Source organism: Neolamprologus brichardi, chromosome 9 (genome assembly GCF_056152115.1).
Source record: "Neolamprologus brichardi isolate AB-2024 chromosome 9, ASM5615211v1, whole genome shotgun sequence".
In the NCBI taxonomy this organism is placed as follows: domain Eukaryota; kingdom Metazoa; phylum Chordata; class Actinopteri; order Cichliformes; family Cichlidae; genus Neolamprologus; species Neolamprologus brichardi.
Window position 1 is genome coordinate 27,634,252 of NC_142112.1, and position 23,287 is coordinate 27,657,538.

A 23,287-nucleotide genomic window follows, 5' to 3' on the forward strand; every position below is an offset into this window, starting at 1 on the left:
GTTTAGCCGCATGTTCTCCTTAAATTGCTGGCTGTCTGAGTGGTGTCCCAGAAATGATGTGGGCTTCATAGATAATTGGCAAACCTTCTGGAGGAAACCTGGTCTTGTTAGGAGAGACGGCATCCATCCCACTTTGGATGGAGCAGCTCTCATTTCTAGAAATATGGACAAATTTATTAAACCCCCCAAAATATGACTATCCAGAGTTGGGACCAGGAAGTAGAGTTGCAGTCTTACACGCCTCTCTGCAGCTTCTCTCCTCCTGCTTGTTTTAACATATGGCATAGAAACTGAACATTTAACAGTGTTTCCTGAAAACCCTCTCCTGTCTGATCATTTCCTCATAACATTTACATTTACAATAATTGATTACACAGCAGTGGAGAGTGGACTTTATCACAGTAGATGTCTTTCTGAAAGCGCTGTAACTATGTTTAAGAATGTAATCCACCCACTGTTATCATCTTCAATGCCCTGTACCCAGTGGCGGTCCTTATGCTACACGTAAAAGAGAGAGCTTATACTACAGTGAAAGCCCCAAACTGAGCAGCAATGAGAGTGAGGAAAACCCCACCGGCTGATGTGACTGTCCAACACCTACTTGAAAAAGGTGTTACCTTTGCTATGGGAACTAAGACAGGAAGGCAGCAACTGTTTGCCCCTCCTGTCAATGCCAACATGCCTCGAGCGAAGCACGAGTCAAATTTGTATGTTGTATGTAGATTGTGAACACAAGAACTAGAAAATTGTTTTCCTCAAAAAGCGTCTGTTCTCCCTTAAACCGCGCTGCCAGGCAGCACGGTGTGATGGGTGTGACGGACAGTGTGTCGGGTGTGACGGCAGGGTGTTTCTAATCTGTATGACCGATGTGACGTCATGCAACCTTCGCAGACAGCAGTACCTTGTTACGTCACGATGAGTGGTATGACGGGTGTGACGGCAGTGCGGTGTGACCGGTGCGAAGTCACACAGCCTTCACAGAAGGCGGTGCGGTGTTAAGTCATTCAGCCTTAGCAGACGGCAGTGCGGTGTTACGTCAGGGGTGTACCATCTCACCCTCAATGTCACAAAAACAGAAGAGATGATAGTGGACTTCTAGAGGTGTAGTAAAGCATAACCCCGAACACCATCAACGGCGCTGCTCTGGAAAGATTGAACAGCTTCCGTTTCCTAGCTGTACATCTGGCGGAGGATCTCACATAGTCAGTTCACACGAACAACATACCCCTTCATAGACAGCACAGTTTGACGGGAGTGACAAACCGCGCTACCCATGACACTGCGGTACCCGTGAAACCATGCTGCCCATGAAACCGCGCTGCCCGTGAAACCGCGCTACCCGTGAAACCGCACTACCCGTGAAACCGCGCTACCCGTGAAACCGCGCTGCCCGTGAAAACACGCTGCCTATGAAAACACACTACCCGTGAAACTGTGATACCCGTTAAACCGCGCTGCCAGTTAAAACGCGCAGGCAGCACGGTGTGACAGGTGTGAGGGGCAGTGTGACGGGTGTGACGGCAGCACATTTCTAATCTGTGTGACTGATGTGACGTCATATAACCTTCGCAGACAGCAGCAAGGTGCAAGTGTTGTGACGGGTATGACGGCAGCGCAGTGTGAACTGGGCGTATACTGAACTCTCTCCTGTCCTCACTCTACACCTACGCCTGCACGGCCACTAGAATCTACAATTTCATTCTCAAGTTTGCGGATGACACAGCAATGGTGCGTGACAGTTTACAAGGAGGATGTCAGTGCCTTTTTACTCCAGTGCTAAGACTACAACTCACCCTCAATATTACAAAACCAGAAGAAATGATAGTGGACTTCTGGAGGTGTAGAAGAGCACATACCCCAATCACCATCAACGGCACTGCTGTGGAAAGAGGGAACAGCTTCCGTTTCCTAGGTTTACATCTGGCGCAGGATCTCACATGGTAAGTTCACACAAACAGCATACACCTTCACAGACAGCACAGTGTTACGTCACGCAGCGCAGTGTGACGGGTATGACCGCAGCGAGGTGTGACCTGTGTATCTGATGTCACTGGTGTGACGTTACGCAGCCTTTGCAGATGGCAGCGCGGTGTTACGTAGCATGCAGCACATCTGCGAAAATTGTATGACATCACATCAGTCACACAGATTAGAAATGCGCTGCCGTCACACCGGTCACACTGCCCGTCATGCAGTGCTGCCTGCGTGGTTTAGTTGGCAGCGCAGCTTAACGGGTATCACGGTTTCACGGGTAGAGCGTTTTCATGGGCAGCATGGTTTCACGGGTACCGCAGTGTCACGGGTAGCGCAGTTTGTCACTCCCATTTTAACTTTATTTTCCTTATGCCTTTCGCCGTTTTATTCTCTGACCTGCTTCTGCCATCTGCTGGACGTTGTGGGAATTGCCATTAAACCTTGAGCCCTCCTGGTGTAGCAAAATGGCGGCGGTCAAGCTCTTATTGTAGCATCCAGTCGAACTGAGAAGGCCAGAACTGATGGTTGTTGAATGACCTTTATTATTCCTTGCCGTGTATCAGACAACAAACCAACGTAAGAGCTAGACCAGGGGTCTGCAACCTTTTACACCCAAAGAGCCATTTGTTCCCAGGAGGCAACAAGCATCAAAGGCATTGGAAGGGGAGGGGGGATGTGTGAGTGCTTATCAGTGTAAGTGTATGTGTGTGCGTGTCCATAGTTCAGCTGAGACAGTGTCGTTCGCCCTATCAGGCTAAGTAAACAGTCTATCAGCCAACCCAGGTGGCCTTGCATAGAGTGGGAAGAAACTCAATAATCTATTAGTCCCCACTCATCTCACCCCCATGCAGCATTCTGTTCACCCCTGCTATGATTCAATCACCCTTCCCCAAAAATAATACTAGTTCACTAGTCTATGTATCACATCTAAACCTACTAAGTGAAATGGACAAGATGATGGTAACGATGATGGAAATGCATGCTTAATACTATTTGATCTTTATGAGCTTCATTGCATGTGTGTTTGTGTAATTTTTGTGTACCTCTCCTCTTTGCGGTGCTCCAGACACTTTTCGATTCTCCACGAAAGGCAGTCGTTTTTTCTTCCCAGTTTCCTAAACCCAAATTTCATTCCCACACTAAAAAAGCCTTCCTCCATGTCCTCCCCTGCTCCTTCCACTGTGGTCTCATCTCATCTCCCCCCCTTGCAGCAGTCCAGTGAGAGTCAGTTGTCTTTCAGCTTTGTCCTGTGTCTTTAACACTCTCATCTTGCCATTTTGCTCCAAAAGTGGCAAATGTCCAACTCATGCATTCTTTTCAAAGGTCCATTCACACACAGTGAAGTTGCAGCTCATTGGAAATGCACATCCATCCATCCAGTCATGATGATGCCATTTTTCTCCTTGCTGTCGCTGTCTTGCACAGCTGCTGCTGCTGGACCTTTTCTTCACTGCTCAGGATGCTGCTGTGAGCTCTTAAGATCCATCTCGTTATTCTGGAACTGCATTTCTTGTCTTCAGGGAGAGATTCTTGGAGCTTGTGTTGTGTGGAGTGTGTGACAAACACATGGAAGTTAAGCTGTAAAATAATTCAGCCAAAACTTGGCTTGAGTGTTTCTAATCATGTTAACCTATAATTTTCTTCCGACTGCTGCACGTGGAAAATTGATCAGGGTCTGCTCTTCACCTGCAAGTGACACACTGAGACATTTTGATCATTGTTCTCACTGCTTAAAACAACACATCTCCTCTCTCTGGTTCTAAACTCTCCTTTCTTAAAACCCAGAAAGTGAGACTGTAGTTGCCCTACGTTAAAAAACACCAAACCCTCTTCCTATTTTTTTTTTTGTTTATTTTTATCAACAATTCTGTTAAAAGAAATTTTTGTGTGTCCACCCTAGGGGAGCTGGTGGCCTGCAGTACCACTCTCTCCCTCTAGTTGGAAACAACTTTTACACGCATTTCTACACTCCTCTCTCTATTTTTTTTCCTTGTTTTTGTTCCCCATTTTCAACATTTTTTAACCCCATTTTTCACTGTTTTTACACACACATCAACTTTTCCCACACAACCGTTCTCTGCAATCTTACACACCACACATTTACTCAGTGCTTACCATACAGTCACGCATTGAGTTTTGTCTCTGGCGGCCCGGTGGAGCGATTGCCGCAGCCGCCTCTCGAGCCGCTAATCCGGCGCCGCTGGCTGCTTTAGTGGATCTAGATCCCATTTTACTACACGAGGCATCCCCCGTGAGGTCCTTGCCTTCTATGGACCAAGGAACGAACACCGCCACTCTGCGCACTGTAGTAGGCAGAAATGGACTCCGACTGTGTACCCGAATCGCTGTCCCTGTGACGTACTTGGACCGAAACACAGGTCTGGGCCAGCTTCTCCCTAACAACGTGCGCGAGCCACTGTCCTTGTGATGGACCGTAACCAACACAAGCCTCAAATCGCCAGGATTTTCCCTCCGGAGAATCGAACTCCGGGCCGGCAGGCGTTCCCCCCCCCCGGCCAGACAAAAAACTCCCCATGACTGTATACAAGTTAGCTACAACTCACCCATCTGCAGGAGTCCCCTCAAAATGGTCTCGGTGGTGACTGAACGGAAAACGGCTCCATGACTCCTCCATTTCCTTTGCTTCAACAGCTGGTAGGACAAAGTTACCTTTTTCCTCAGGGGTGATCAGCCCGTCCACGGAACCGTTGTTCAGCGACCACACGGACCATCCTGCTCATTTTGTTGTGGAAGTTTTCCATTTAAATAAAGCCTGCAGACGAGCGGTGAGCGGTAGCTAACATTCTTTAATCCAAACACACAAAGAACAGAAAACCAAGCTTGTGGAGAGCCTACTTGACCGCAGGGCAGGGTCAGCAGAGTCTCCCTGAGCCTAGCATGGCTCTCAGTTAAATACCTTCTCCAGGAACAAAAGGCAGTACACAGCTGTTTCACACCTTAAGGTTCACACTCCCTTGCTACCTCCCAGAGTCCTCGAAGAGACAAAAGACTCTTCCTGTGGAGTTCCTGCTTCCCCCTTCCCCCTTACTACACCCCCACCATTTGTCTTACTGTATGAGTGTGAGTGGCACCAAGGCATTATACAATAAAATAATGTGATTAATACACAAGTAAAATAAATTCCTATACACACCCAATATGAGTTCTGTGGGTTGAAAAAAGAGACACTCCAACAACACATAAAATAACCCCCCTGATCCCCCCCTCCCTCACCCCAACCAAAGGACAGCTGGAGAACACAGCAGCAAACTCCCCTGTACAACACGTCAGCAATTGCGATTGCTCCACTCCATTACATTACTGCTCCACTAATCCCTCCCTCCTCACACACACACACTTCTTAGGAAATGCAATCCCTTTACTGCAAAGGGCAGTGAGTGTGACTCCACCCCCGGTCAAGATGATATAAAGATGAAGTGATTTGCTTTCAATTTGAACACTTCCCTTCTCTTCTGCTTGCAGACCGGCTGGTGTGAAATATTCAAAACTGTAAGTATTCTACGCATCTCTACTGACTGATGGATTCACACATTCCTGATACTTTTAAATGCATATTGTGGATACAAGCTCATCTATATTCTCTCCTTTTAGAATCATGAGCAGAAACTTCTTGTCCAAAAATGATGAACTCCGCAGGGGAGACTACCTGGTGTCCAACAACAAGCAGTTCAAAGCTATATTTCAGGTGACTAATTTAAATGTTCTCAGTTCAGAAGCTCATAAAAGCCTTGCTTCCCAGTCATGCGTGTTGACAGTTATCTAACATATAATTTATGGCTGCAGGATGATGGTAACTTTGTCATCTATGGCTGGAAGCCTTTATGGGCTTCGGACACCTATGGATCAGACGCTGTCCGTCTGATCATGCAGGCTGACTGCAACCTAGTCCTGTACAACAAATCTAACACACCTAGGTGGAGCACAAACTCTTGCGGACCTCTCGCCAAACTGTGCCGTCTTCAACTGACCGATGACGGCAAACTGGTGGTGAACAGAGAGTGCGAAGAAATCTGGAGCTCTTAAAAGTCCAAAGGCATGAAGTGATGCTTGTGTGCGACCATCCTTTGGCATAAACCTTCAGCGATGTTATTTAAGCAACATATACCAGCGCATAAACAAGCCTTTCCTTTTTCTTTCTGGTTAGCTTTGAGCAGACTCTGAATTTCTGCTCTGAATGCGCATGTTCACTGCTGTAAAACACAAAGGATTGTAACCAAGTGGCAAAAAGATAAAGAAATAAAATGAAAGGTATTTGACCAACCTCTTGTTCTGTGTGTTTATATTTCTGCCATTAAACAGTTTTTCTTAAGTATTAATATTGTTGCAAAGGTGTAGGAAGCAGTCTTAAAACTTTGAGGAGTGTTGCTGATATAAAACTAACACTGATTTTGCAAATTCCTCCACTGACCACTGGACATTTTTCATTTTTATTTCTTCTTCCCTGAAAGTATCTTCATGTGGTCTAGACCTGTTAGCAACTGATATTTTTCCTTGAGCCAGTTCGTTTTTTTCAATTTATGTTCTCTTTTGGCTTAGTTTTTAATAAAAGAGCATCTCAATTCATTATTGTGCAGATGACAATTATTTGTCCTGTTTTTACTCAGGTTTTCTAATTTTATGTTTCCTTTCTTAAACTCAAAATTTCATCCTGTGTTGGCTGTTATTTAATTATTTTAGATGTACAGCATATTGTTCAACAGCTGTACTTTAAATGTGCTAGGGAAACAAACTTGACTCACTTTATGAGTGTGTCTGCGTCTTTGTGTGTCTGCATGTGTTGGACGTCACGTCTTTGCATGGAAACCGTCAGGTATGGTGATAAAACCCTTGGTGAGTGTGTCTGCCTCTTTGCATGTGTTGGATGTTGCATTGAAAGGTGACTCTAGAGACACCTACTGACCTACTGTAGTAATAACAACTGAAAATATGATTCTGAGAGTTTTTGTCTCCAGATTTTACAGGTTTAAAGTTTTATCATTAATATATCTGTTGAATACATTTGACATTAGCCCAGCACATGCTGTGCCCTGACACATATTTTTATTTTTCACAGTTTTTCCTCTCAGGTAGTCCCACACAATTCAGAAACACTGTGGAAACACCATTCAAACGTTAACTGCAGGTAAGTCACTGCACTGATGGTGTATAAAAGGCCCCAAAGTTCATATAATAGTTTTAATGGTGTTTATTAGAGGTGGGAATCACCATACACCCCACGATACGATATTATCACAATACTTAACTCACGATACGATATTATTGCGATTTTTTTATATATATATTTTTGCAATATTCTGAGTATTGCAATACGATATTTTGTGATTTATCACATATTTTTTCTACTGCAGAATTTGTCCATAAAGGTAAACTTTATCAATATTCATTTTATCTAATAATAAAGTCTCACACTCAGTCTTTCTATCATGTCAGTCAGTTTTATTGCTGACAAAGGACAAAGTGAACCGTTTTTATAACAGTCTAGTAACCAATTTAACTGAACGTAAGTATCTGGTACAATTATAGCTTAAAACAAAATATAATTTTACATTAAATAAAAAAGTTTTAAATTTAAATAAAATAAAACATTTCTTAAATTAAAATAAGTAAACTGTCCTGTTTGTTGCTGCCCTAAAAAGTTAAACACAATTGGACAGTGAAGCAATGTCAGCATTCTTGCTCAGAAATAGGAGCTGATCAACATGCTCTGAAGTCAGAGTGCTCCGTTTTGCTGTGACGATGTCTCCAGCGGTTGAGAAGACTCTTTCAGCCGAGACACTAGTACCTGGGATACAAAGGTATCTTTTTGCCAGAGTGGCTAGGAAAGGATAGACTTCCTCATGGGATTTCCACCAGCTTAGTGGGTCTTCTGTGAGTGCCAGTGACGTGACCTCCTGGTATTTTTTCACCTCCTCCTCAGCTGTGGCAGATAATGATTTTGGTGGGGCTCCAACATCACCATAAGTCTGACCAAGCAAGTCTGTTAACCCACAAGACTTCCTCATCTTGGCTGGTATGAGAGGGGGTCTGGGATTTTGTTCAGTCTCGTCAGGTTTCTCATGATGTTCATGGGCTTCTGGCTCACAGATGGGCTGCTGCCTCTTTTCTTCCTGTAGAAAACCCACACACATACAGAGAGAGGGAGAAAATAAATATTTTATATCTTTTAGTATGCAGTAATATGTTAGCAAATTATAATTAATGTATTTAATTGTTAAATAGAATATTACCAATATGACAAAAATATCACCGATCTACTAATATTGTAAGTAAGTTATTTAAATTATAACACCAGAATGTTTGCTTACCTGAAGGGTTATAGCCTCAGCAACCACTCTGGCATAGGTTTCCTGTCTTTCCTCCAGTGACAGGAACGGCAGGGTTTTAAAGCGTGGGTCGAGAGCTGATGCTGTGTAGAGGGTGTTCCGTTCTACTGTGCTGGCATATCTCTTCTTAAGGTCTTGACTGATACTTTGCTTGATGTTTCTGACCAGCGCTGTGTCACCAATGTTGTCTTGGGTGTCGTGCAACAGCTGTGCTAGCAGTGGTGCTACGAGAGACAGAGTAGGATTCTTTTCCTCAGACATCACAGTAGTCGCGACTTGCATTGACTTCAAGGCCCGGACAATTTCTTCAGTGTTCCCAATATCCGTCTCATTTAGAGTAAAGATATCTGTGCTACTCTTTCTGACTTCGGGAGACAGCAGCGCTGCACAAATCGCAGGTTGTTGTTCAAGGAAACGCTGGAGCATGTCATAAGCACTGTTCCATCTCGTGCAGACGTCGGTCTTGAGCTTGTGAGTCGGGAGCTGTAACATTTTCTGTTTTTGCTCCAGAGCGTGGTTTGCCACTGTGCTTCTATTGAAAAACCCAGTTATGCGCCGCACTCTCCCCAAGACCCTGGCTACTGCAGGCAGGTTTAAGGCTCGTTGTGATGCCAGATTGAGCGTATGGGCGAAACACTTCACATGCAGGTATCCCGCTAGCTGAGTGGCAATTGTCATATTAGAAGCATTGTCAGTGACAACCACCAGATTTTTGTCGGCAATCCCCCATTCCTGTGCTGCATTTTGCAGGAGATTTGCAATGTTCGCTCCGGTGTGACTTTCATGTAATGTTCGAGTTTGGAGAACGTAAGACAGCAGTTGCCAGTCCGCTGTGAGATAATGAGCTGTTATAGTCACATATGAATCCACAGCCCGCGAGGTCCATGCGTCGCAAGTTAATGCAACCCTTTCTGCTGTGCTCAAACTTTCCTCAACTTTACGCTTCACATCTATGTAGAGATTGGGTACGGCTGTGTCCGCGAAAAAACGTCGTGATGGTATCACATACCTGGGTTCCAGCGTCTTGATCATGTAAGAAAAGCCCTCGTTTTCCACAATGTTGTAAGGACACAGGTCTTTGCAGATGAAGTACGTGATAGATTGTGTTATTTTCTTAGCTCGCTCTGAATTGGGAGATAGCTTTGCTAAGCTAAGAGTGTCCAGCGTTGGTTGATCTTTCAGTGGAGCTGATTTAGAGCTAGCTTTCCCGTCCGCGGTTAATGCTATTTTTGGATGGTGCCGTGTAAGATGGGCCCTCATGTTCGTAGTATTCCCAGAGTACTTTATTTTCATACGGCACACCTTGCAAATCCCGTGTGTCATATCCATCTCATTTGTTCCATCCTTGTTAAAAAATCCAAAGTACTCCCAGACGTTTGATTTAAACGCAGATGGCGCTTTCCTGATCTCTTTCTCTTCCTCCATCTTTGTTTGATCAATTTTCCCATGTGCTCACCTAACCTCTGCTGACCTCACTAAAGAAAAAGCTCAACCGCACCATCTGGTGGACTGGAAGTTTTTGGAACAAAATATCGATGTCTGCTGTCCCTGTATCGATACATTAGTGGCAAACAAAATATCGCGATACTACGCAGTATCGATTTTTTCCCCCACCTCTAGTGTTTATAAGTTTATATAAGTTCATTTAATGTTCAGTCTTCTGTCAGTTTGGGTCGGCCCACCTTCTAGTGACATCATCCGGTTAGTAAGGTGGGCAGTTTAATGTCGGATGAGCCGTGTTGGTCCGGCGGGGGTGCACTGATTCCTGGGGAAAGTTATGTGTGCGTAAATGACAAGTAAGTAGTGACCTGTGTTGTATTTTGCCTTTGTTGTGTCAGTGCTGTAGTATGTTACCATTTAGGAGCGAATGTAGTCCGTAGTTGGAGCGGTAGGCCACGCATGCAACGCGTGAGTTCACCCTCATTTCATATGCTAATTTATGTTGTTAGCTTACCCCGGTTTAGCTTTGTCGAAGCATGTACGGTCGCTCGTATGTCCATAATGTCATTCCTGTGTTATCAGACCTTCTCTGTATGTTGTATGTGATGCTTGTGATTGTTTACTTTGAAGTAGCGGAGTTTGTAGCGAAAAATTAGGTACGAGAACTAATAAAATATTGAACGAAGTTCGACCGGAAGTATGGCGTCCCGCTTGCTCTTCACAATAAGAGCATTATAGCGGATTATGATGGGGACGCTTTTATTTTGTGCAACTACCGGAAGTAGTTATTGTGTATTGACGGTTGCTTAACCTCGCACTAATGCTGTTTAGTTGCATAGTGTGAGCAGTTTGAAGTGTATTATATTTTTCTGATCTTTATATGTGATTATGTTCACTATATTGTGTTATGTTTATATTTGAGTATTTGACTTGTCTATTCTCTTTATTTATTGTTATTTTCCCTTGTTTATTTCCTTTGTAGGAAACCACACACACACACACACAGACACCTGTACACCAGCTGTGTTTACAGCCCAGAAATTGAGTGGTGACAATAAAGTGCCTCAAACGGAACCTCAAGCCCCCTCCTTCTTTCCTACAGTGTTGGGAAGTTTACTTTTAAAATGTATTCCATTACAGAATACAGAATACATGCCCCAAAATGTATTCTGTAACGTATTCCGTTACGTTACTCAATGAGAGTAACATATTCTGAATACTTTGGATTACTTAATACAGACGTTCCCAAAGTGTGGGGCCCGCCCCCTAGGGGGGGCGCAGAGCCATTGCAGGGGGGGCGCGGCATGAAAAGGGAAAAAAAAACCCCAAAACAACGCTTGGACACTGTTAGCACGGGCGCCCACACAAACGCAAAGCAGGAGATGAAGCATCGCTGAATATGTTTCAACCAACTTCATTCTAAGTCAAAGACTAGAAAATATGGTGAAGCAAATCTTCCCTTTGGTTTCACCTGCACAAGTGCCGAGGTTGGTCTCCCTGCAGAACTGGTTTTCCCTTCGTTGGGAGCAGCGCTGGGCTGTTTAAATCACGGACAAACAGGATCCCACATTCTTGATTTTTAGTTCACAAACACTTGTTGTAATGACTAACTACTCCTGACATTTTGGAGATGTTTGCTCTTTATACAGTAAAGTTACAGTGGGATACAAATAATATCAGGCTGATCCTGCCATGATTTGTTCCCCCGGTTCAAATCACGGACAAACAGCATCCAACAGTTGTTTATGTTTTTGAACCCATTTTGCAGACGGATTTTTTGAAAAATGTATTGATAGCAATGTTGAATATTATTACACAGGAAAAAAAACAACTACATGTAAAATAATCACAGCGTGACGCCTCTGCCTTTGTAAATGGAGGGACAGTAACTGCGTGTATATGTAAGCGTGTAAAACCTGCAGATAGTCAGATTAACAGTATTTTGTCTCTATCTGCCATTCTGCAATTCATCTCATGTAAACAATAGCGTGGCCACAGCGTGACGTGAAAAAAGGCACATACCTTTGACGTTGCGTGAAGAACTCTATATTCCTCGTCCACACATAAACGCAAAAAAGGAGTTGAAAAAATCTTGAAACGCCGTTTACGTGGACGAAACAGCTGCGTGTTCAAAAATACCCGTGTAGGTGCAGACGTAGCGTAAAAGAGTTAGTAGTTTATTTTCTTACTACCTGTAATTTATTGCAGATTACTTGTATTTGCTTAATTGTTTACTAAATGTTTGAGGTGTGAAATAAACCGCAATGGAGCAAAATATGGGTGTGTGTGGTTGGAGGATGTGTTCGTGCGTGCGTGCGCGCGTGCACGCGAGGGGGGCGCGAACATTTTTCTTGTAAAACAAGGGGGGCCCAGCAAAAAAAGTTTGGGAACCACTGACTTAATATATTATCATCCTGTTTACAACTACATGAATGTACTATTGCTGTGATTTATTACTGTTACTGAAGGTCCGCGGCTCCGAACCGTAGTAAAGGGACCTCTGGCTAATACGTCGGGTTCGTGTCGGGCTCGTAGCTGAAAACTAGCTTTACTTTGTTGTCTGGGTCAACTTTGCTTGCGAGAGACAGAGAGAGGCGTTGAAAGGCGGCTCCAACGGAACTTATTGTTTTTGGAGGAAAACACGAACACGGTGTACAGTCGAGTCTTAATAGCTTACTTACAACTGGGCTCGTCAGGCACTCTTCTTGGCTGCAGTGGTTATTATTATATTTACATGCTTCCAGCTCCTGTTTTTGCTCGATGACAGCTAGTACTTTTCCTTTTTCTCCCTCTCTCGCTCACAGACACATAACGTGTATGGCAGTCCATTCTCCCTGCAGCACGGACTACACTGCCCATGAAGCTACATTCTTTAGAGCTATACCTGTAGCATTCTGACTATTAGCTTAGCACAACAACAACAAAAAGGCCTCTCTCACCCAGGAAACACGCAGAGAGAGAGCGTCACCCTGTAACCATGGCAATCGTAACGCTGCCACCTGGAACAACAGAATGTAGCTGTCAAACAAAACCCAAACAGTCCTGACCCGCCACAATATGAAACAGGGAAGTACCGCCGTGTAATCCATTTATTTCAACAAAGTAACTGTATTCTAAATACCACTTTTTTAAACTGTAACTGTGACGGAATGCAGTTACTCATATTTTGTATTTTAAATACGTAATGGCGGTACTGTATTCCGTTACTCCCCAACACTGCTCATTGGTTCCCCCCATGTTTGATTTCTTCCACCTGCATTTTGTTCCTCAGTCATGTTTGTATGTGGAGTTTATGGTTCATATCAAACTGTGTATAGACCATGTAAACAGACCAGTCTAACCCAGCTGTGGTTTTTAAGTATCAAGTAAAAATAACTTATCCTTTTCAGGGTCACAGAAGATGCTAGAGCCTATCCCAGCTAGTTTATTAACATGTATTTTGTAATTGCCAGAGTGCATCAGGGAGACAGCTCAGGATGAGCGATTTGTAGAGAAAGTTTGAGAGCCAAGACCGAGATGGTTTGAACATGTGGAGAGGAGGGATAGGGGATATACAGGACAAAAGGTCATGCAGAGGGTTGGTGTGACAGAGGATGATAGCATTCACATGGTGATGCAGAGGCAGATGATTTCCTGTGGTGAGTGAGAAACAGGGACAGGTTTCCCAATGTTTTGCATCATCCCTCTCTTTAACAAGACTTTTTTAACCCTGTAAAGCCAAGTGCATCATATTTGATACATGAGTTTTTGAGACTTCTACATCATCAGTGATTTTTTTTTTCTCGTAAAACAAAATATAGAAATTGTACAACACATTTTTAAGCAACTGAAAAAATGCCACATGTAGCAAAATATGATACACATGAAATTCAAAAAGCTGGGAGAAGAGAAAAAATGTCATTTTGGTGGGCTCCACATGGTCCAGAGGCACATGCTTCTGAAGTCATGATATGGTGATAAAATGTGTGTTTTTATTAAATATGTTCCATCTATTCGGGATGTTAAGGAGAACAAGTCCAGATTTAATTATGAGAAAATAAACACAGAGTCAAAATCTTTCAAACAACCGTGTCTCTCACTCACTGGAGCAGACTGATTCCTAACAAGAGGACCTGCAGTGTTGTTGGAAATGCTGAAAAGGACAAAAATCGGGTTTAAAAAAACAGAAACGGCAATAAAATGTATGTTAAGATGTTCTATAGGCAATAAGACACTGTCCTCTAACCCATCCAGAGCATATAAACATAAAGGTATAGACAGTCTCTGGTTGTCATGTTTTTTTTTGTTAATTACATATACGTTATAGCACGAACTGATTAAAGTGCGGATGCTGAAACCACTTGTGCACCACAGTCATTGCGAAACAAATGCTGCGTCTTTCCTGTGTTGAAGTCTTGTCTGTTGTTTCTTTGTCACACTAAAAACTAGCACACATGAGGTGTCTGACAAGCATTCACTAGGACGTCACTCGTGGTCAGAGTCCAAGAGTCTGAGTGTTTATGGTGCAGAGGAAGAATATGATTCAAATCAAATGATTATTATTTGCAGCTGCGAAGAGAGACCACAAGGTGTCGCTCTAATGCTTCTGTAGTTTATGCTCATGTGAAACATTTGACATAAAAAGAAAATTACTACATTTGAAAATCTCCTTTTTTTTTCTGAATCACTTATCCAATCCAGAGTTGTGGTGAGACTGGAGCCTATGCAGGTGCCAGGAGGTGAACAGTAAGGTGCAGACTGGACAGGTTAGCAGTCTATTGCAGGAGTAACACAGAGACATACAATCATGCATGTATGTGTTTGGATTGTGAGAGAAGGCTGGGGTATCTGAAGAGAAAACACGCAGGTACAGGGAGAACAGACCAACTCCACACAGAAAGGCTCCAGCCGGTGGGCGGATTCAAACCCAGGACCTTCTTTCTGTGAGTTGACAGTGATAAATGCTGCACCGCTATGTTTCAAAACACATTCATACTGTTTTATAACCTGCAATTTCTAAACGCTAACAACAGTGTTATAGTTTTCTGCAACACACAGAAACACACAAACTCAGCTGCACTAAGAAATAAACATGTAATCCTGAGCTGCGTTCATAGGCAGGATATTTAAGGACATTATGGATATATTGCGACTTCTACTGGGAAGCGTTTCAAAACTGAAGAGATCCATTCTTGTTTATTATTCAGCTTTGACAGTTTGGGCGTGTTGTTTCATATTTTTGCATTTCAAAATTTATTATTTATATAAATGATATTTGTAAGGCATCTGATAAATTAATATTTATATTATTTGCAGACGACAAATATTTTTTTTGTTCTGGGGGGAATCTAAAGGAGCTGCTGGATACAATTAAATCAGAAATGTGCAAAATTTTAAAAAATGGTTTGACAGGAATTAACCATCTCTAAAACTCAAATAGTCTTATTTGGGAATTCCCTGAGAAACGCACAAGTGCATATTCATATAGATGGTCTGGAAATTGAAAGAGTTGTTGAACACAAGTTTCTTGGTGTGATAATAGATGATAAATCAAGCTGGAAGACGCATATAAATCAGATACATAACAAAATTTCAAGAAGTATTTCATTTAGAGTAAAGTAAAACACATTCTGGACCACAAATCATCCCACATTCTCTACTGTTTACCGATTTCACCATATTTGCATTACTGTGCAGAGGTTTGCTATCATCAATCTTTATATTACAAAAAAGGGCCATAAGGATAATCCAAAAACTGGTTACAGAGATCATACAAATCCACTATTCTTAAAATCAAAAATACTAAAATTCACAGATCTGTTCTTTGTTCTTACAGCACAAATTATGTATAAAGCAATAAACATCCTGCTTCCTAACAATATTCTAAATTTGTTTTCTAAAAGGGAACAGGGATACAATTTGAGGGGGGGATTACATTTAAAACATCCTTTTATCCGTACAACACTAAAAAGTTTTTGCATCTCTGTGAGTGGAGTGAAGCTGTGGAACAGACTAAGTAAAGAAATGAAGCAATGTCCAAGCATGAGTCAGTTTAAAAAGCGATTCAAGGGTATGACTTTTGCAGGGCACAGGGAGGCGGTAGAGCTTTGGTACGGTGTTCTCGTCCAGTATTTTCATAATGCCGATGTGTGTGCATGTGTGCGGGTGCACGGGGATAAACTGAAAAGCAGCTTAATTAACTTAAACTGAGAACAAATTAATCCAGATTTTCAAAAGAAACAGCCAAACAAAGAATCCGACATCTACGAATCTTCAAACAAAACATCCTGCGAGGACGGACAAGACAACAAGCAGACAGAGACTGAGGAATTAAATACACACAAGGCAATTAGGGAGAGCGGAAACAGCTCGGGAAAAGACAGGTGAACAGAATACAACAAGACAAGAGGACACAAAACTAAACAAACACTAAACAAACAGGACTAAGACGTGTGAACTTGACAGAACTAAACAAGACATGACTGAGGAAACAGAAAGGGAGGCAGGAACAACCAGGGTTTCATAAACCAGACTGAAACAAAGACATGCTGCTATCAGAAAGTATAAAAAACCAGAGCACAAAAGAAGACCTAAGTCAAAGACTCAACACTCCATCTGCATCAATCACAGATGGCGTCGTTCAAACTGCACTTTGAAATTTTGAGGACCAGCAGGTTTGTTACCAGACTGTGACTTGCCAGAGCATGTCAGTACATGTTAAAGAAGTTTTATTCTTTATATTACAAGACTGAATTTGCATTTGTGGATGCAGTGATGAGCTGTGGAGTCTTAAGATGATTTAGACTCACTGCTTCGATGCACTGCTGCCTGAGGGCCTGGAGATCAAAGCCATTCAGTAGTGATTTAGGAAATCTTTATTATGAATGTTTTATTTATTTATTTAAATCTGGATCCCCATTAACATCAGGCTGAGCTTTTCTTCCTGCAGTCCTCACACATTCAATCCAGCAACTGCAACACATGAACATCAAACCAGCAGATTGTTCTCACACAGAAAGCTCAGAGTTTCACAGAGAAATAAATATGAAGAATCTGGATTACATCACACAACAATCATTCTAATAAACATTACTCTCCAGGTCACTGCATGTCCCATCTACATGCTGTCACGATGTCCTGGTCGATGCACCCGTTTCTTTCCATCTCCCGCTGTATGTCTGTGCGTGTCCTTGTATCTTTCTGGCTTCCTGCTCCTTTGGTGTCACACCTGTGAGTCACTGTTGAGTACGCACTTGGTTCCAGTCGGCTCATTACTAGTGATCTATTCAAGACACCAGATCGTTGCACCACATGTGACACCCACTGATGTGAAGGAAGGCACCTGTGCACGGCAGAGAGGTCAGATAAAGGTGTCTGGGAGCAAAGTTGGGGGGAAAAGAGTTTTAGAGGAGACAGAGTAGCCATCTGGACATCACTTACCCCCCTTGTCACTCCACCCTTCAGAGCTTTCCTGTGTTGCTTTAGCAATAAACATCCAAACTTTCCTTTGCTCTGCCCTTGCACCCAGGTTTTCACCAATGCACAACGCATAAACCCACCAGCTTTATTATTCGAACAGTTTTAATTTCAGCCTTTTCTGGTTGAAATAATACTGTTTTATAAATAGTTAAACTATTCATCTGTGTAAGTCACCATTTTCTAAATATTACTTGTTTTAACCTTTGGCACTGTAAATCTTTCTGTTACAGATCATGTTTGATAAGTAGTATGTTGAATAAAAGGCAATATAATACATTTGGTCACAGCTCTGATTAAAATTTACAGAGCATAGGATGATCTCCTACAAAGTCCATAACCGCAAGGACTCCAGTAACAATCTTGAACAACCAGGAAACACACAAGTGTATGTTTACAGACACTGAGACAAAGAGTGAGGGGAAGATAGAATTATTTATACAGTACTCACACAGATACTAAGGAGATGTGGACAAAGACAATGAGACAGGAAAAGATATACAACACAGAAGACAAATGACTACCAAAATAAAACAGGAAGTGAGGAGCAATAACTAAACAGGGACTTCCAGACACAGGACTAAACTAAACAAAGAGGAACTGCTGCAAGAGGATAAGACAAGAATCACCAAGACAACCAGACTAAATTATAACAAAAACTAAAGGCTACAAAAACACTTAAGAAAACATGAAGTTAAATAAACAAGTCTATGGGCACCAAACAAAGAGCCTCAAATCTCAGAAAGCCACAGTCACACCCCGATTATGACAATGAATTTCCTCATAAATTTTATTTTGAGAAACAGAAACGTTCTTTTTAAATTGCTGAACTCTTTGCCCACACAGTCTTTCACAGAGCGATGTACCCCTGTCCTTACTTCTGAAAGGCTGTGATGCTCTTTTTATTCCCCAGTTACTACTAACTGAGATCTTCCATTGTTTTGTTAGCATTACATTCGGTTGGCCCCAAGCTTTTAGCAATATGTTGCAAGCATCAAATTCATAACAAGCAAAAATATTTATCAGTTTTGACCCAAGCCTGAACCTGAAATAACTGTCAGAAAACGGAGCAAAGTTTTTGTGCAATTTATTGCTCACACTAGCACTGCATGTGTCTTATTATTATTAAGTTTTCCCATGAATAAAAATCACACTGATGATGCAGAGGTCTCAAAAACTCATACATTAAATATCAAACATATACTTGGTGTTACAGGGTTAGGTCGTTTCTGTGAATAATTACATTTTTTCTTTCATTTTTAATTATTGTTTAACCTTTTTTTTTGTTACTTTTGAATTTCAGATATGCACAAAAGAAAGAAGGGTAACTCACCAAACCAACAATAATTACATCCGCCTCGAATAGTCTGGATTGCTTTGTCTTTTCAGTTTGTTTCGGTGACATCAGTATTTCTGTCCTCGCTCTGTCATTGATACATAAACACAGTCCCATTCTTCCATTTTTCTTCTCATGAAAGTCTTTTCTCATGAGTCAGTTGCGCCATAACAGAAATTACATTCACTGTTTTCAGTCATTCGTCTTGCGTTGGTGGGTAAGGTGTCACCCTATTTTTATTTGTTAGCTCTGTGGTAATCGGTCTCAGGGCTATCACATAGAGACAAGCAAGCGTTCATGGTCACATTCACACCTACAGGCAATTTAGAATAACCAGTTAACCTAACCCCACGCTTGTCTCTGTACTGAAAGCCCATGCAGATGTTAAGAGAACATGCAAACTCCACATAAAAAGGTTAATAGCACTAACTCCTGCACCACCATGCTGCCCTCATCATATTTTATTTTCATCAAAATGCAAACCTTGTAGCTTTTTATGGGTAACTTTCCCTGATGATGCATTAAACAGTGATTACTTTCTCATAACGATAATAAAACGCCTTTCCAGACTTTAGAAAAGTGCAGAACCAGTCAAAAAGTAGGCCTCAAGATGTAGGACAGGGAGACAAGGAATAAACTCACTTTAGTCCTGAATATACAGGGGAACAGAGATGAAGAAAAAAACAAAGCCTGCACATGAAGGCCCTTTGCAGCGAGGATATATTTAGAACAGATTTTCACACTTGGTAAACAAGGCGAGCCGTTTAAATATTGCCGCATTCATGCTGGCGCTGCTCCTGCCCTTGTTGCTGCTGCCATTTATGAAAGACCATTTTGTGTCCTAGATGTGGTTGGTCTAGACATCTCCATTGTCTGCTCTACGCTGCTCCATGTGCCAAGAGTAAATCTCATTAAGAGTGAGAGGGACTGGCGGAACGGGGGCTCGCTCACAGGCTCGGCAGCTAAAAATAGAGAAAGAGGGTGATTATACTCCACAAATCTGTGATTACACATGAACTGGTAAGTGGTGATGCAAATCTACAGGACTGATCCCGTCCAAACTCTTGAGTATGCAGGCAATGAAGCAAACATTTGATATTTATTTTCCTCATTAAATGCAAACACTAAGAAGTGATGCAGACTTAACTGTGAAAATTTAACTCCTGCACAGACAGTGTCTCTGTGATTCAAATCAGGACCACTAGATGGCAAACTAGGTTTATACTAAGAAAATGTTCCCATGAGGTAATAAGCAGCTCAGCTCCATACATAGAAACACAGAGTGAGTACCGTATTCTTTCTGGATTTGGCTCAAAGGACGAAAAACTGCACAGCAGCACTGTTACAGGTTTAGTTTTGAGGGATGTGGTGATTTTAATTTGAAAGAGGAGTGCTGTCAGCTTCAATTTGTCCTGCTGTGTGTTTGGCATTTCCTATTGTGTGAGTTTTCATACTGTCAGTGGTGTTAAAAGGACATGGATGTCATTTAAAATTAATGAATTCGTAGCTTAAAAGAACTGGCGTTGCATACAACTGTAGAAATGCAGCCCTAATTGCAAAAAAGTTTGGATGCTGCGTAATAAAAACAGAATACAATGATTTGCAAATGTCATAAACCTGCATTTACAATAGAATATACAAAACATATCAAACATTTTATTGTTTCATCAGAGAAAATTTTGATTTTGAATTTGATGACAGCAAAACATTTCAAAATTTGAAACAGGGGCAATGAAAACCTAGAAAAATAGGTGGTACTCAAAATAAGGCGCTGTTAATTGGAAACAGATTAGTAACATGATGGTTTAAAAGGGGCATCTTAGAGAGGCAAAGATTGATTAATCTGAAAACACTACATCTTTATAAATAGCAGAACAATTTCAGAAATATGTTACTCAGCATAAGAGTGTGAAACCTTTACAGATCTCATCATCTACAGTGTATATTATCAAAAGATCCTGAGAATCTGGAGAAATCTGTGTGCAAAGGCACAAGATGAAAAATCAGTAATGCATGCCTGAGATCTTCAGGCCCTCGAGTGGCAAAACATTAAAAACAAGCATGAATCTGTCATGGAAATCAATGCATGGGCTCAGGAACACTTAAAGAAATCACTGTTTGAGAATCCAGTTCAATGTAAGTTAAAGCTTTTTCATATAAAGTAGAAACTACGTGTGAACATGCTCCAGAAATACAGTGTTGGAAAAACATGTCGTGAAGAGGAAGACCCAAACTCAGAATATCAGGAGGGTGAGCAGTTTATTTAGGCTGAAGAGTAAAATCCAAACGGGAAGTGAAAATCTTTGATTGACAGAAACCTACACTACGAAACAGGAATACTGAAGATGTCTGACGTTCTAACAATGAACAAGGGGAGACGCTGACAATAAGACAATAAGAAGGTAATCAGGAGAAGTGGAGACACGCAGCAGAACTGAATCTAACTAATGAGGCAAGACACACAAACAGAACATAATGCATGAGGCGAGAGACCATCAAAGTAAAACAGGAAGCATAAACACAGTCGGACACTAACACTCATGAACTTGACACAGACAAAAGGTAAACAAACACTGGGCCATGGCAGACTACAAAAGGGGATGCTAGGAAGGACCCACACAGACACTGGACTAAAATGAACAGGACACAAGAGGGAACTAATTAAGTCAAGAGATTAAGAACTAGAATCATGAATAACTACTAGGAAACACTGGGAAAAAAGCAATGAGATAAAAGAACTTCAAGACCACAGAAGCTGGCACTACTGGGAAAATAAAAAGTTAGTTTATCATGGATTCCGAGAAAGTGTAAAAGAGTTCGGTAGTCAGATCGTTCACTTTTCTGGACTGGAGAGGAAACGGACCATCTGACTCAGTTTATATATAGTTCATATGCTTCCATCCAGACAGCGTCTTTAACAGGGAAAGCCATGATATTGTTATGGTTTAGCCCCTGCAGGTGGGGATTGGTTGATCAATGGGCTAAATATGTTTTAAGGATCAATAAAGAAAGAATGTTTTATTAGCTCTTTTAATGTTGACCTTTATCCACTTGTGTAGGATGCGATGCATAAACTTTGTGTTGGCTTTTTAAGTGGAACATGCCAGAGTTCAGAGGTTTATGCCGACAGTGCAGGAAAAAAATACCCATAAATTCAAAATCTCCTACTTTTCCTTTTCTTTCTGTTCTTTGATCCTAAAAAAAAAACTAAGGTGGAAATAATCCAATAACCATCGTCTCCTACAGTTTCTATGCGTGCACGTTAATATGATGCAATTTCATTTAACAAATCTTTCTCTGAGTGTGAGCCGTTTGTGCAGAGAGTAAACAAAAGAACAATCAACTCTTGAGACCGGCTTTGACCCTCTATAGCTGGAACAAGCCTCCTGACTAGATATGCATGACCAAAGATTACCCAGGAATCAGAATGTTATGGGGGCCCTATGGGGGTTAAAGCTGTAGAGCACTGCTAAGGATTTTGATCATCTTGAACAGGATCTTGAGCACTTGTGTTTATTTTAAAAAAAATCATCCCATTGCTGTAAATAATGATTTTCTTCTCCAGTTTCCTGTAATTTTCCTCAGATGCATTGTTCACATATTTCTCTTCTATGGGAAAGTCTGATATTTATTATCATTGTTTCAAAATAGTCTTGCATGCATCATGCTGCTGGTTCTGTCCCTCTGTGGTCTCTGCTGTACTGCACCGTCCTTCCTGTGGGAGGGTTTTAATTGTGAGCACCTTCTGCTTTCTAATTTCTGCCATATAAAACTACAGTCCACTCCCAACATTCAGGCCTTGCTTGATTACAAATAAGAAGAAAACAGCACCTCAGCCTCAGGCTGTAATTTAATAGAGAAATGTTCAAAGCCTGTAACTTTGCCGATTCTTTAAACAGAAACTTTCGTTCTTATAGATCAAAAGCTTCATTCTCTGTTTTTTAAAATTAGGAAATAAAAGCACAACAAGCTGCGGGAGCTGCTGTGGTTTCTGGTTTTCTTTCATTTGTCTGGGGCTGAGTCCAAATTTAGTTTTGGTTGCTGGTTTAGGTTTAAGCTGTTAAAAAAACAAAAACAAAACCTGCATGATGAAGAGATATAAATTCAAACCGCAATGGGACTTGGCAAAACAAAGCAACATATCACACAAACAACGTATTTGTTGAATTGAACTGAAGCCACAGGATAAAAACATGTTTCAAATATTTCCACAGTGAGTCTCGCTGACCCTGCTGGGCTTTTCAACCAATCAGAAGGAAGCTGCGTGGATGGGTCATTGGACAGACCCACTGAGCAGAACATCTGTTGCTTGGTAAACAACTACAAAAATGTGCGGTGACAACAAAAGTGAAGCAAAACAATCACCAGCAGACAAAATCTTTTCTTTCTGTCGCTCTGAGATCATTTTGGGGGAGCGCTTGCGTGTCGCTGCCATCGATAATTTCAGCATATAAATGTTTACAAAGAATTTGATAATGTTGATTGAAGTGCACTGGCATTTAATTTTTTCTTCTGAAAAAAAAAAAAAACCAGCCCGGGCTTAAATCAAGAGATGTCAACCAAAACACCAGGAAAAGAATGTGTGTGGCTCAATTTTGAATACAATTTGGTGCCATTTACAATTAAGAAATACAGATAGTTTCTCTCTTTACTCTTAAAGTTAACAAACATGTTTTTAATATCTATCAACCTAAAAAAATAAACATTTAGTCTGATTTGATGTTACAATTAAAAAAGT

General features: G+C 41.6%; 2 protein-coding genes across 2 annotated transcripts; one reads left to right on the forward strand and one right to left on the reverse strand.

Annotated features, from left to right (window-relative positions):
- The first annotated feature begins 5,323 nt into the window (after nt 1-5,323).
- LOC102784257 (B-type lectin plumieribetin-like) lies at nt 5,324-6,255 on the forward strand. The gene is made up of 3 exons (XM_006794989.3): nt 5,324-5,484; nt 5,587-5,680; nt 5,779-6,255. The coding sequence occupies exons 2-3, from the start codon at nt 5,591-5,593 to the stop codon at nt 6,016-6,018; spliced, it is 330 nt and encodes a 109-aa protein (XP_006795052.1). The 5' UTR covers nt 5,324-5,484; nt 5,587-5,590; the 3' UTR covers nt 6,019-6,255.
- Nucleotides 6,256-7,254: 999 nt separating this feature from the next.
- On the reverse strand, nt 7,255-9,919 carry LOC148101469 (E3 SUMO-protein ligase ZBED1-like). The gene is made up of 2 exons (XM_087845646.1): nt 8,301-9,919; nt 7,255-8,102 (listed from the first exon to the last, which is right to left on the reverse strand). Exons 1-2 carry the CDS (start codon nt 9,741-9,743, stop codon nt 7,632-7,634), a joined length of 1,914 nt encoding a protein of 637 aa, XP_087701772.1. The 5' UTR covers nt 9,744-9,919; the 3' UTR covers nt 7,255-7,631.
- Between the last annotated feature and the right edge of the window lie 13,368 nt (nt 9,920-23,287).

Bases quoted from the DNA above. Each gene is read 5' to 3' on its own strand.
- LOC102784257 (XM_006794989.3), top strand. From the start codon at position 5,591: ATGAGCAGAAACTTCTTGTCCAAAAATGATGAACTCCGCAGGGGAGAC. The intron at 5,681-5,778 runs GTGACTAATTTA...TTATGGCTGCAG, and splicing joins AGTTCAAAGCTATATTTCAG to GATGATGGTAACTTTGTCAT.
- LOC148101469 (XM_087845646.1), bottom strand. From the start codon at position 9,743: ATGGAGGAAGAGAAAGAGATCAGGAAAGCGCCATCTGCGTTTAAATCA. The intron at 8,103-8,300 runs GTAAGCAAACAT...GGTTTTCTACAG, and splicing joins CTGAGGCTATAACCCTTCAG to GAAGAAAAGAGGCAGCAGCC.